General features: G+C 34.2%; 1 protein-coding gene across 1 annotated transcript; it reads right to left on the bottom strand.

The window, feature by feature from the left end:
* Positions 1-4,175: 4,175 nt before the first annotated feature.
* On the bottom strand, positions 4,176-5,210 carry LOC120083943. Its single transcript, XM_039039852.1, has 2 exons — positions 4,761-5,210; positions 4,176-4,499 (listed from the first exon to the last, which is right to left on the bottom strand). Exons 1-2 carry the CDS (start codon positions 5,208-5,210, stop codon positions 4,176-4,178), a joined length of 774 nt encoding a protein of 257 aa, XP_038895780.1.
* Positions 5,211-12,694: the final 7,484 nt, after the last annotated feature.

Genomic DNA, 12,694 nt, shown 5'->3' with positions numbered 1-12,694 from the left:
AGTGTGATTTTAGGGTAGATACTATGCTTTTAATGATTTTTATAAATAAATATTTAGGAAAAGAAGGATATGGGATGTTTTTTTATACAAATCATCTAAGTGAGTGTGAAGGGGTTCTTTATGTGAAAATCTTTTAAGGGACCGTTTGTTTTTTGGGAACGTATATAACCAGAATTTTAAATGCTGGAATTATATATATTAGGCATTATAGATGTCCAACATCTTTACATTACCAGGTTTGTTTTGTAGGAATATTTTTGCAGATATTTGTGAATATTTTGATAACTGTGTTTGTTTAGTAGGATTTTTACTAAAAAATGTTTTAAATTTACATAAAGTTATAAGAATGTCCTTACCATTTATTACTTTATGATTAATTTGATATAATTTGAACTTATATAACATATTTGTTTTTATCAATTTGAATTTCTTTTAAAATCAATACGATTTATATTCTTTAACATGTTATTTTTCTCAACAAAATAATATATCATAATTTAATATTTTTATTTAAAAAAATATTAATTTATATTTATATTTGAATATATTGCTAAAAAACAATAAGAATTATCATATAACTAAAATTATATGATATACATACTTGACGTTATTTATTTTAATTATATAATACAAATGAAGATTAATATATATATATATGTAAAATAGAATAAAAAGTAAAGACAAAATAGTAAAATGGGGATACCTTCAACTTAGGAATCTGGAAAACCTGTGTTTCAGGAGGGCATCCAAAACTCGCTAGATGCCCTCCGTCATGGAATCTTCAAATGTCTGGGCATCTCACAAATGTCGGAGCATCTCACAATATTGCAAAACAAATACAGTAATTTAGATGTCCACTTCATGAGAATCTAGAATGTCCACAAAACAAACGGTCTCTAAATAAATTATCTCAGACCCTCATGAGATTATATAGTATTGAAGGTTAAAATTAACACAATTATGAGAACAAAGTTTATTAATTGAAATTTTGTGTGACTTCCATGGACTGAGTTTACTCTGAAATGTTTTACAATTCAAGCCATTAAGTAAACTTGATGTTTTTATCTCAAATTTAAAGTTTTACTACTTATAACCTGATGAAGGTTCTTCCTTAAGAAAATATCAGATGTCTCTTCTTCTTTTATCTCAAATTATCTATTTAGCATTTATAGGATTGTCGGAATAAATAGTATGTGATCCTGTTTCTAAATTTACATCCTTTCAATTTCATAAGTTACATTCTTTCACAAATGGATATGTTTTTTCAAATATTAACCAACTTGAAGAATTGACAGGACTATTCCAAAGACCATGAATTAGTCTATAAATATGTATATTCCCCAAATTAGACTTTCAGTTTTTTTTTTTTCATAAGTATTTGCTCTCATTTAATACTTGCTGAAGTTCGGTTTACTCCATAAAGTAAAAGGCATTGGATCTTGTGGACAAGGTGTTGCTTCCATAAGAAAAATAATTTGTTTTATTTTGGGAGATAATAACTCAAGAACTAAAGTGACTAAAATTGTCTTAACAAAATGTATTTTCTCTCGTATACAAGCTAAGGTTTTGTATTTTCTAAATATGATATTATTTATATAAGAAGCCCGACCCTGAAAAGGCAAGGCCCAATTGTAATGAGCATACAACATTATTTGGATTGGGCTGACCCTATCTACAAACAAGTTCATGGCCCAACTGTTGGGCTGGGTGAAGTGTTACTAAATTTATTAAAATTCTAATTTCATTTAATCGATTTAATCGTTTTATTACTTTTATGATATAAAATTAGTGAGATTGTAAAGTTTTATTTAGTACTTAATTTTCTTAAGATTTATTAGTTTTTCACTTTAAAAAACATTATATTAACTAAAAACTATGATATGTCGATAAAAATTTAGAAATAATATTAAAAAATTTACTTAAAAAGTTGATTACTTTTTCACTCTAAAAACTTTTAAATGCATAAAATATAATATATGAAAAACTACAAATATATACATTTTTTATTGGTCTAATGATAAGTCCATTGGATCAGCCCGACAAATCGATCCAAATATGACCCAAACAAGTAGTCCATGGGCCAGCACGATTTTCAAAAGGGTTGACGACAAAGATAGAAAATTTTAAAGTTCCATTTAGAAAAATGACAAAAAGGTTTCATAATTGTAAAAATAGCAAAACGAAATTATATAATAGAATATACTAATTAGTAAATAACAAAACTACCCTAGAAACAACCAAAATCAAGTACAAACGAGAATGAAAAGATACATGGCTTCAACAAATTGAATACCACATACACGCTCTACCTAAACGTTCTAGAACCACATATACACGATATCTAAACATTCCATAAGCAAAAATTAAAAATCACCCCAGGGAAGGGCCATTAAAAGCTTTTGGATGTCAAAGGTGAGAAAGAGCAAAGTTGATTATACCAGTGAAGTTGTTATTTGCAAGTGAGTATTTGAAGGGACGATATGATTATTGAAAATATGATTGAACCAAACCAATTGTGGGGAGTTTCATCGTCTTCATTTCACATGACTAGTTTACCCATAGGATCTTGAAAGCCAACTTTAAATACAATGAATCTCAAAACATCATTGTTGAAAACGATGTTCAAAGTAGAAATAAAAATAGGAAACATGTATGCAAGCGACCAAGGTCGGCGACCTGGCGAAGGTTGTCGTCAAAAGCTAGCCAAGATGATGGAATTCAAGAAAGGGTTGTTGAATCATGAGATTGAGAAGAAAAAGAAATTTTGGGGAGCGGCTTGAAGAATATGAAGAAGAAGATGAGATTTAGGGTTTTTTTTTTTTTTTTAATCTTATTTGATTTAGATTGTTGAATAATAATAATAATACTAATAACAACAACACCAACAATAACTGAATAATATATATATATATATATGTGTGTGTGTGTGTGTGTGTGTGTTTTTCAAACTTTTAAATTTTAATTTTCATCTATATGTTTTTTTAAGTACAACAAGTCATTTTTATGTGTTTCTACATGAAAAATTGAAAATATAAAAAATATGAGGGAAAAAAAGATCAAATTAATTTGATAACAATATGTATAAAATAATCGAAAATATTTAGATACAATTGGATCAGTAACAAAAATTTAAACAAATCGAAAGTTAGTTAGATAAAATTAAATTTGATATTAAAGATAAATTCGAATATAAATTCAAAGAGAACATCAGGAAGTTTTTGTTTTTGTGATTAATTAAAAAATTAGTTAGATAAAATCTAATTTGATCATAAATATATATTCAAATATAATTCGGGAAAGAAAAATCAGGATGGGAGCTTTTTTTTCTATTAAGTGATATTATTATAGAACAACAAGTGAATCCCACAGCCCGAGAACAAGGCATCAAAGCAACAAAGCACAAGCAAAGATAGGGCAACAATTCCAAAACAAAGGCAACAAGATAAGACCAAAACATAACCAAAACATAAACACAAAAAACGCCAGGAGAAAGCCAGAGAAAAGAAACCAAAACCCCACAACTAAGGATAACAGCAAAAACAAAGAGCAACGACAAGTTCAAAAAGAAAAAACACATCCATAAACACACTAGATAAGACCAAGAAGATCAACCTACCAGGAAGCAACTTGAGCACGAACCGTAGAGACCATAAAGTGAAATAGAGCAGACACCGACCTCGGTCGATCTTCATGCAGTCGCCAATTACGCTCCTGTCAGACGTAGTAGATGAAAGCACACCAGAATACACGGAACAACTTACTATGCACCCCCTTACCCGACCCCACTCGGCACAACCAAATTAACTCAATATCCCAACCGGCCACCCGATGCGACAAACCCAACTGACACAACACACCAGACCACACCTCTCTCCCAAACCCACACTAAAAAAGAAATGATTCCGCGACTCCACACCTCCCCCACATCGAAGACACCCCCTCTGACGTCACACCCCAACTCCTCAACCAATCCCGCGTACCCAACCTGTCCCTCACAACTAACCACGCACAGAAGGAATGACACGGAATACCACCCTTCACCCACAAAATACCAGCCTAAGACACCCTAGGATGACGAGGACGCAAACTCTCCCACGCAGTATCGATAGAAAACCGACCACTAGCACCCAACACCTAAACCCAATAATCCTCCCCCCTCACCTAGGCCCCACTCCCTAAATAAGACCCCAGATCTCAAGCAATTCCCAAAACGCTGAAGGCCACCTCCAACCTCCTTCACCATCCAAGAACTTCGACAACCACGCCTTCAAATTACTCCCTGCATCATAAACCATCGTAAACCCAAATGAATCCAAAATCGCACCCTTCAGCAGCCAAGGATCCCACCAAACAAAACAAGACCGTCCATCGTCAATCATCAAATGAACCAGATGCTTGAAACTATCTCTACAACGCAAGATAACCCTCAAGTACCAAGACCTACCAACCTCACTCTGAACAACCCACAAAGATCGTCCACGCAAAACATACACTTCCACCTACGCCATCAATAATTATCCCAATTTAATTAAGAGAAACCAGAGCAGCTTTGTAATAGCAGCCTGGTTCCAATAAGCTACATGTTTCACACCCAACCCCCCTCTCCTAATAGCAAGCACACCTCATCCCACGCCACCCACGCACCACCCCGACTCATCGCACTGCCCTTAACTATAATACTACAACTACGTAACAGTACGATCATCACCTCATGGAAGTTACACACCACTGGCAACAAGGAAGATGCTACACCAAAATACCTGAAAGGACTGTAAAACAGACCTAACAAGCTGTAACCTCCCAGCAAAAGAAAGGGATTGCGCCATTAACTTTCTAATACGAGCTGTAATCCTATGAATCAAAGGTGCACAATCCACAGCCTTCAATCGACCAGCCAATAAAGGTAACCTCAGATACCTAACAGGCAGCGAACTAAGAGAGAATCCCATAAATGCAGCTAGTTCCTCCGCCTCACCTGACTCCACACCCGCAACAAATATGGAACTCTTCCCAACATTTGCAAGTAACCTAGATAGTCCTGTAAAATCCGCCAGGACCTGCCTCACAAACTTCAAAGAATTTTTCTCCGTTGCACAGAAAATCATAAAATCGTCTGCAAAAACCAAATGAGTCAGGCCCACACGCTCACACCGATCATGGAACCTAAACGACACAGGAAGTTTATTCAACAATTGGGTCAAAACCTCCATCACCATCACAAACAAAAAAAGAGACAACAAATCCCCTTGCCTCGACCCTTCCTTCCAGGAAAAAAATCCTCAAGGGAACCATCAATCATCACAGATAACGTAGGCGAAGTAACACAAGCTCTCACCCAACTAACAAATTTAAGGGGCGTACCTATAGCCAACAACACACCAAATAGAAAATCCCAATTGATCAAATCGTATGTCTTCTGAAGGTCCACCTTCAACACACAACGCGTTTTCCCTTTACCCTCCTTAAAGCCTCCTACAAGCTCCTGATATAATAAAATGTTACTGAAAATCGACCTACCAGGAACAAACGCAGGACCTACCAAGATGGGAGCTTATTTATTCACAATTAAAATGTATTCATAATTACTTTTTTATTCAAGTTTCAACAATTACACTTATTTATAACTCTATAAAAAACAATAAGAAGCATAAATAACTGAAGCATAGCAAAAACAACAATATTATAAAAGTGAATATTTATTTATTTTTCGAAAAAGCTCGCCAAGATATACGTTCGGGCCTTTTCGTTTGCCCGTGTCCAATGCTCGTATGTTTCTCAAACATTTTGAGCAGCATTTGGAGCTAGAATGGGAGGACAGACCTCCGTTAGGACAAAACGAAGGTCATCGATTATTAGAATTGTGTTGGTCATATTTTTCCATGGAGTATAATTTTCACTCGTTAATTTTTCAGTGGCGAACAAATTTAATGTCGTGGAAGTCATAGTGTAATAAGATTTGTTGAAACCATACAAGATTTATTATTAATTTATTTACATTAAACCAACAAGACAATCAATCAATTTTAGCAAAATAGAATGTACCCTAAGTGACATTTATTTTGCAATAATATTTCAGTAAGGCAGGACAAAATTCACCGTAGGGTGATCAAATGCCTTTTTACTGAAATGAGATATTCTCAACCATTAGACAGAAACAACACCTTGTCATTGTAACTAACAGTCACTATTGTTCGGTTCAGAATTTGTTAACTTGCTTAACAATTCCTATAAGTGAAATCCCTCATTTTAGGTTCTAGAGTTTCGTCCTAATGAGCCAACCGTAGGGAAAAAATTGATTGGGACATGAAATTAAAGCAACCCTATCCATTTTTGGAGATCGAATAAAGCGTCATGCAAAAAATGTTATCCTTTAGGGGGACACCCACGGTGCCGAGGCCATGCACGAAAATTTACTTCAACCTAATGAGAGAGACCGAGGGATGTGTTGACACATATCCCGCTCCCACTTACTATAAACACTCTCTCTATTCACATTGATATTGATCTGTACAAATGCCACCTGTAAGAGGACACCTATGGTGCCTTGAGGCCGAGTATAGACTTCACGGTGTGAACTTTAAGGGAGAAACGTGAAGAGGATAAAATGAAGTATCATATACCCCAATTTTCTCCCACTGAGTGTTTTATCTAGGGTCAATTAACTTAGAAAAATTTGGGTAGTGGTTTTATCTAAGTGATTGTTTAATTTGCCCAAAAACAATATTTTTCTTTGGATTGTAAAACAATTTTGATCAAGGTCTATTAAACTATTTAATAAACTTTAATCAAACTTACATGCATGTAACAAATCTATCTAATTCACCTTTCCAGGTAAGTTCCCAGGTAGGGGTGTTATGTTTCCGTCAACTTAAATACCCCAGCCTAAACAGAAATCGTCTTAGACAAAAGGTCCCTTATAGATACACTTGTTACATTATTAATCTTTTACTATGAATCAATTTAATCTTATTGAACGGATGAAAAGATTAAACTTAGATTTCTAATCTCATTAGCAACATATCTTAGGTCTATGTGAATCATATTTTTTTAAAAAAATTAAAAAAATGATTATTAACCTAAGGTTTGCATGCATCTCTTAATTATTGATTTTAATTTTAATTTAATTTAGTTATAACAATTATAAACAAATGAAATAATTTAAAACCACACATCACATGCTTTGACATATTTTGTAAATTATAATATTTATAAATTAACCTAAAGTAGTGTCATACTTCATACAATTTCATTTCATTACTAACATATATACCATTTATATAATAAAATAATGAAACATACAATAGCATACATCCATACATACATTAAACTATATATGATAACATTTATAATATAAATGATGCATGGCTATGCGATTAATGCATACATGCATATAACTATATGATGCATGAGCATGCTATATAATTTAAATCATGCATATACATATATTATAACACTTATAATATAAAATGATGCAAGAAATTATGCACAACCTATGGTGGGATTTTATACTATATGGCATACTATATGACATATATATAAAATTTTAAACATACATCACATGTATAATTAATAAACAAACAATTTATTGGACCGGGGATTGGACACTAAACAATTAATTAAATTAATATTACACTTATATTAATTTAATTAACCAAACTATAATTATTACAAGAATTAAAAAATCAGTTAAAAAACAAGCGAAATGGGCCTTGAACCACTCGAACTGAACCAACCAGCCATCGAATCGAACTCGAACTGCTCGAACTGACTAAACCGCAATTAAATCAAGTGAGCCACGAACTGAACCGGACCAAAACTGGTTGGTTCTTTCCACATCGCAACGTTGAAATGTTGCGATATAGTCCCGACTGCATAGCAGCGATTTCCATCGAATCTCCGCTGAAAATGGTCCCATTTTCTCCAAATTCGCATTAGAAAAGCCACGAATGACTCAAGGACAAACAAATACAGACTCAATAGCAAAGATTATGCCCCAAAACATGGGCCTTTACATACCGAAATATAAATGAAAGCAATAAACAATGACCAATTTTGAAAAAACATCCAATAATTCTAAACTATACATTCTTAAACAATCATCACGTGAAAATTACAGAATGCAGAACCCACCATAAAGTAAAATTAAATTTTGGAAACTAGGAAAAATTAGGATCAAAACCTTCTCTTATACCAATTGAAGGATCCCACTGAAGGGCCCTTGAACGGAAGCAAAGGATCATCCCAAAATTTTCATTTTATAGAATATAAATTTTACAGAGAAATAAACACAATGCATTTAATTTCATTAAAATACAGCATGCTAAAGATGAAGATGCAGAAATAAAATACACTAAGGTTTAAAAAACCCTTACCTTTGAAGATGTTTCTTCTTCTCTGAAAAAACTCATACGTAATCAAAATGGCCAATTGGGCACGACCACGAGAATGACCTCGGTATTCTCCGACAGAGAATCCAGGAGGTATGGGCTCTGGCTCTTTTGGAATTCTAGAGGGAAAGGAAAAGAATTGAGAGAGGAAAGGAGGAGTAGGAAATTTTTTGTTTTTCTCTGAGAGAGCACAAAACCATTTTGTGTTGCAGGAAGAAGAAGAAAGATAACCTCACTCTCTCTATTAACCACCCATATAAAACGTGGGTAGAGAAAAAATTGGGGAAGAAGTTAATTCACTCCTAATAATTCAAAAAAATCGGGCACTCCACTAAACATCGACAGCTGCACTCTTCGCACTATAGATATATTTCTGTGTCCATTAAGAACCAACCAACAGTACGATGACCCTTCACAAATTGCTCATAAGTACAACTGGGCCAAAATTATCATTTTGCCCCTTTAGTTACATATAACTCGTTAAGTACCACAGATCCGTCTAATGAATAATAAATCATGGTCTAATTATGATCAAACCTTTCTCGGATCAGGAAAGGGTATGACACCACATTGTTCAAGTCCCGGAATCAGCCCTTAAGGGAGCAATTTATTTACTTGTCCTTGAAGAAACTCTTTTAAAACATAGAATCAGTGAGCGGAAGCAAGATTTTTCCAAGTCCATTGTGAAAGAATTAAAGGCATTCACAAACACTCGGAATAGTTATGCATCTTAGAACAAATTACAATATGCTTTCTTAATCAAATACAAAAGGAATGAGAGACATACCTTTGAAGAACACTTCTTCTATAAATCTCTCACTTTCATGAAGAATTGGACAACAATCTCTCACTCTCGTGAGCAATTGAACAGCAACCTCTTGCTATCATTCAGATCGCCTAGCCAATCGTCTAGTAATCACGAACTGTTTGATCCACGCACAACAACCCCTTGACACAACCACTCGGCAACCTTAGTATTCTCGGAGTGAGAATCCAGGAGGTGTAGGCTTTGTGTGAATTTGGTAGAGGGATGGAGGAAGAAAACGATCGAACTACACGATCAAGCAAGTGGGAGAAGGTTTTTTCTATCGCATAGACTGAGAATGCTTGATCGTTTAGTAAATCTCGAAAGCACACGATCGTTTGTAAATCTCACTAGATCGTTTACACGATCGTTTAGAAAAAAAAAAACTCTCGTTGTTTTTTAGTCTCTCGTGAGGTCTATCGTGTAGTCTTTCATGAGTAAACGATAAGTCATTCACTAAATGAAGCGATCTCCAACAAAATGAAAACATTTTTCATTTTATCCTTCAGTTATTCAAAACTGAAAATAACCTCCAACTTTTACGGTTAATGGAGAAAATAACCAACTACAATTATCATATAATTGTTTAATTATAAATATATATAATAACTAATTTATCATATTATATTTATAACCTATAGTTTTAATATCACATCATATGTAATATTTAAACAATAGTTTTTTTTTTCTTCTTTATTTACTATAAATCATATTTATATCAAATTCCTCCAATTAATGTATCTTATACATCAAATCAATTATATCGCATATAATTAAACCAATTTAATTATATCATATATAATCAAATGCCCTCTAATTAATTTAAACACTTCAAACTAACCAAAAAAATGATTATCAACTTGAATTCATTGAGCTACTAAGGGGACCTGATGGACCTGTAGCTTGAAGCTTAAACGGTACATGAATAACTGACTAAACTCCTCAATCACGAAATCCACCATCCGTTAACTGTCGGGCACTCCACTAAAGATCGACAGCTGCACTCTTCTCACAACAGATATATATTTGTGTCCATTGGATATAACCAATCAACAATACGATAACCCTTCACATATCGCTTGTAAGTACAGTTGGGAAAATTTACTGTTTTGCTTCTGTAGTTACATCTAACTCCTTAAGTACCATTGATTCATCTAATGAACAATATGTCATAGTCCTACTATGAGTGAACACCTCTCGGGTCATGAGAAAGTGTGTAGCGTCACATCGTTCAAGTCCCAGAATCATTCCTTAAGAGAGTAATCTATCTACTTACCCCCATTTCGGGGAAAGGGTGAATTCCATCTTGTGTAGTTGAGTTCCCAGCTCCCCAATCAAACGAATCCCTAAAGTGGTAAGTTTGAGTTGGCAATCTGGCCATTCGCACCCATGCAAATCAAAGGACTGTCCTCATAGGCAGGAATTCCCAACTCACTCAGGATTAAGGTCATGTTACCTATGGTTATCATAGTAAAATGAAAGTCACTGTCATGAACGGCGTTATATAACGAGACTAACATTTAGTGCTTCGGTCTTATACAAAATCCTTTGTATAGGACACCCCGCTCGCATGTCTCCACACGAATGATCAAGATCAAACCATCTGTAGCACTTTACAATACTTGTAACATCTACAAAGCGGGTCGTATCCGTAATGTCACAAGGATAAGGTTTCCCTCTTTTATCCATATACTACAGACCATTTAGGTTATCACTTAAGGCATGATCCACTTGTATGTCTCCACATACATGTTTAAGTTACAACAATAACCAGGGACCTTAGTTTATTGGTTTCTAATTAATGCAACTAAAATATCTCATATTTCATAGATAACAATGAAGAAAATATCTCATATTATTACATCACAAGCGTTTGTTCATACAGCTGTTTATAAACTACAGGACTTTACGAGATTTAGGGCATCAACCCCAGCAGCCCCGACATTGGGGAAGGAGTGAATTCCTTAATGTGTAGTTGTGTTCTCAGCTCCTCAATCAGACAGATTCCCAAAATGGTAGGCTTATTGAGTCGGTGATCTGGCCACTCTCACCCATACAAATCAAAGGACCGGCCTGATAAGCAGGAGTTCACAACTCACTCGAGATTCAGGTCATGTTACCTATGGTAATCATGGTGAAATGTAAGTCTCTATTATGAACAACGTTATATAATGAGACTAAACATTTCGTAGTCCGATCTTATACAAACTCCTTTGTATAGAATATCCCCGCTCACATGTCTCCACATGAATGAATGATCAGGATCATATCATTTGTAGCACTTTACAACAATTGTAACACCTACAAAGCGGGTCATACTCGTAGTGTCACAAGGATAAAGTACCCAGCCTTATCCATCTACTATAGACCATTTAGGTTATCACTTAAATATGATCCACTCGTATGTCTTTACATACATGTTTAAGCTACAAGATAACCCTGGATGTTAGTTTATTGGTTTGTGGTTAATGCAACTAATTTTAAAATAAAACATCAAATATTTTATTACATAAATAAAATGTTTGTATAATACAATTACAAACTATGGGACCCTGCGAGATTTAGGGCATCAACCCCAACAGTTACAATTATTGTAAAATGCTACAAATGATCTGATCCTGATCATTCATGTGGACACATGTGAGCAGGAATATTCTATACAGAGGATTTTGTATAATATCGAACCACGAAATGACTAGTCTCATTATATAAAGTCGTTCATAATAAAGACTTACATTTCACCAGAATGACCGGTGACATAACCTAAATCCTGAGTGCATTATAAACTCCTGCCTATGAAGGCGGTCATTTGATTTGTACAGGTGAGAGTGGTCAGATCACCGACTCAACAAGCCTACTATTTTGGGGATTCGTCTAATTGAAGAGTTGAGAACATAGTTACACAAGACAAAATTCACTATTTCCCCAAGATAGGGGAAAGTAGATAAATTGCTCTCTTAAGGGCTGATTCCGGGGCTTGAACAATGTAGTGCCACACCCTCTTCTGGTCCGAGAGGAGTCTAGTCATAGTTGGATTATGATTTATTATTCATTAAAGGGATCAATGGTACTTAAGAAGTTAAGTGTAACTACATGGGCAAAATGGTAATTTTGGTCTAGTTGTACTCAAGAGTAATTTGTTAAAGATCATCACACTGTTGACTGGTTATATCCAATGGACACAGAAATATATCTGTAGTGTGAAGAATGCAGTTATCGGTCTTTACTAAAGTGCCCAACAGTTAACGAATGGTGAACAATTTAATTAAAGGAGTTTAATTAATTATTCATATACTGTTGGAGCTTCAAGCTACACGTTCATGAGGTCCCCTCTGTAGCTCAACGGGAATTAATGAGAATCAATTTTAGATTAACTTGAATTGTTCAAATTAATTGAGAGAATTAATTATATGTGATATAATTAATTCTACTTAATTATATATAATATAATTATAATGTATTTCATACATTATTTGAGAAGAAATAAATATTTGAATTTGAT

This window comes from Benincasa hispida, chromosome 8, assembly GCF_009727055.1.
Source record: "Benincasa hispida cultivar B227 chromosome 8, ASM972705v1, whole genome shotgun sequence".
Lineage (NCBI taxonomy): Eukaryota > Viridiplantae > Streptophyta > Magnoliopsida > Cucurbitales > Cucurbitaceae > Benincasa > Benincasa hispida.
The sequence above is the reverse complement of the archived record's forward strand: the minus strand, read 5'-3'. Positions and strand labels throughout refer to the sequence as shown.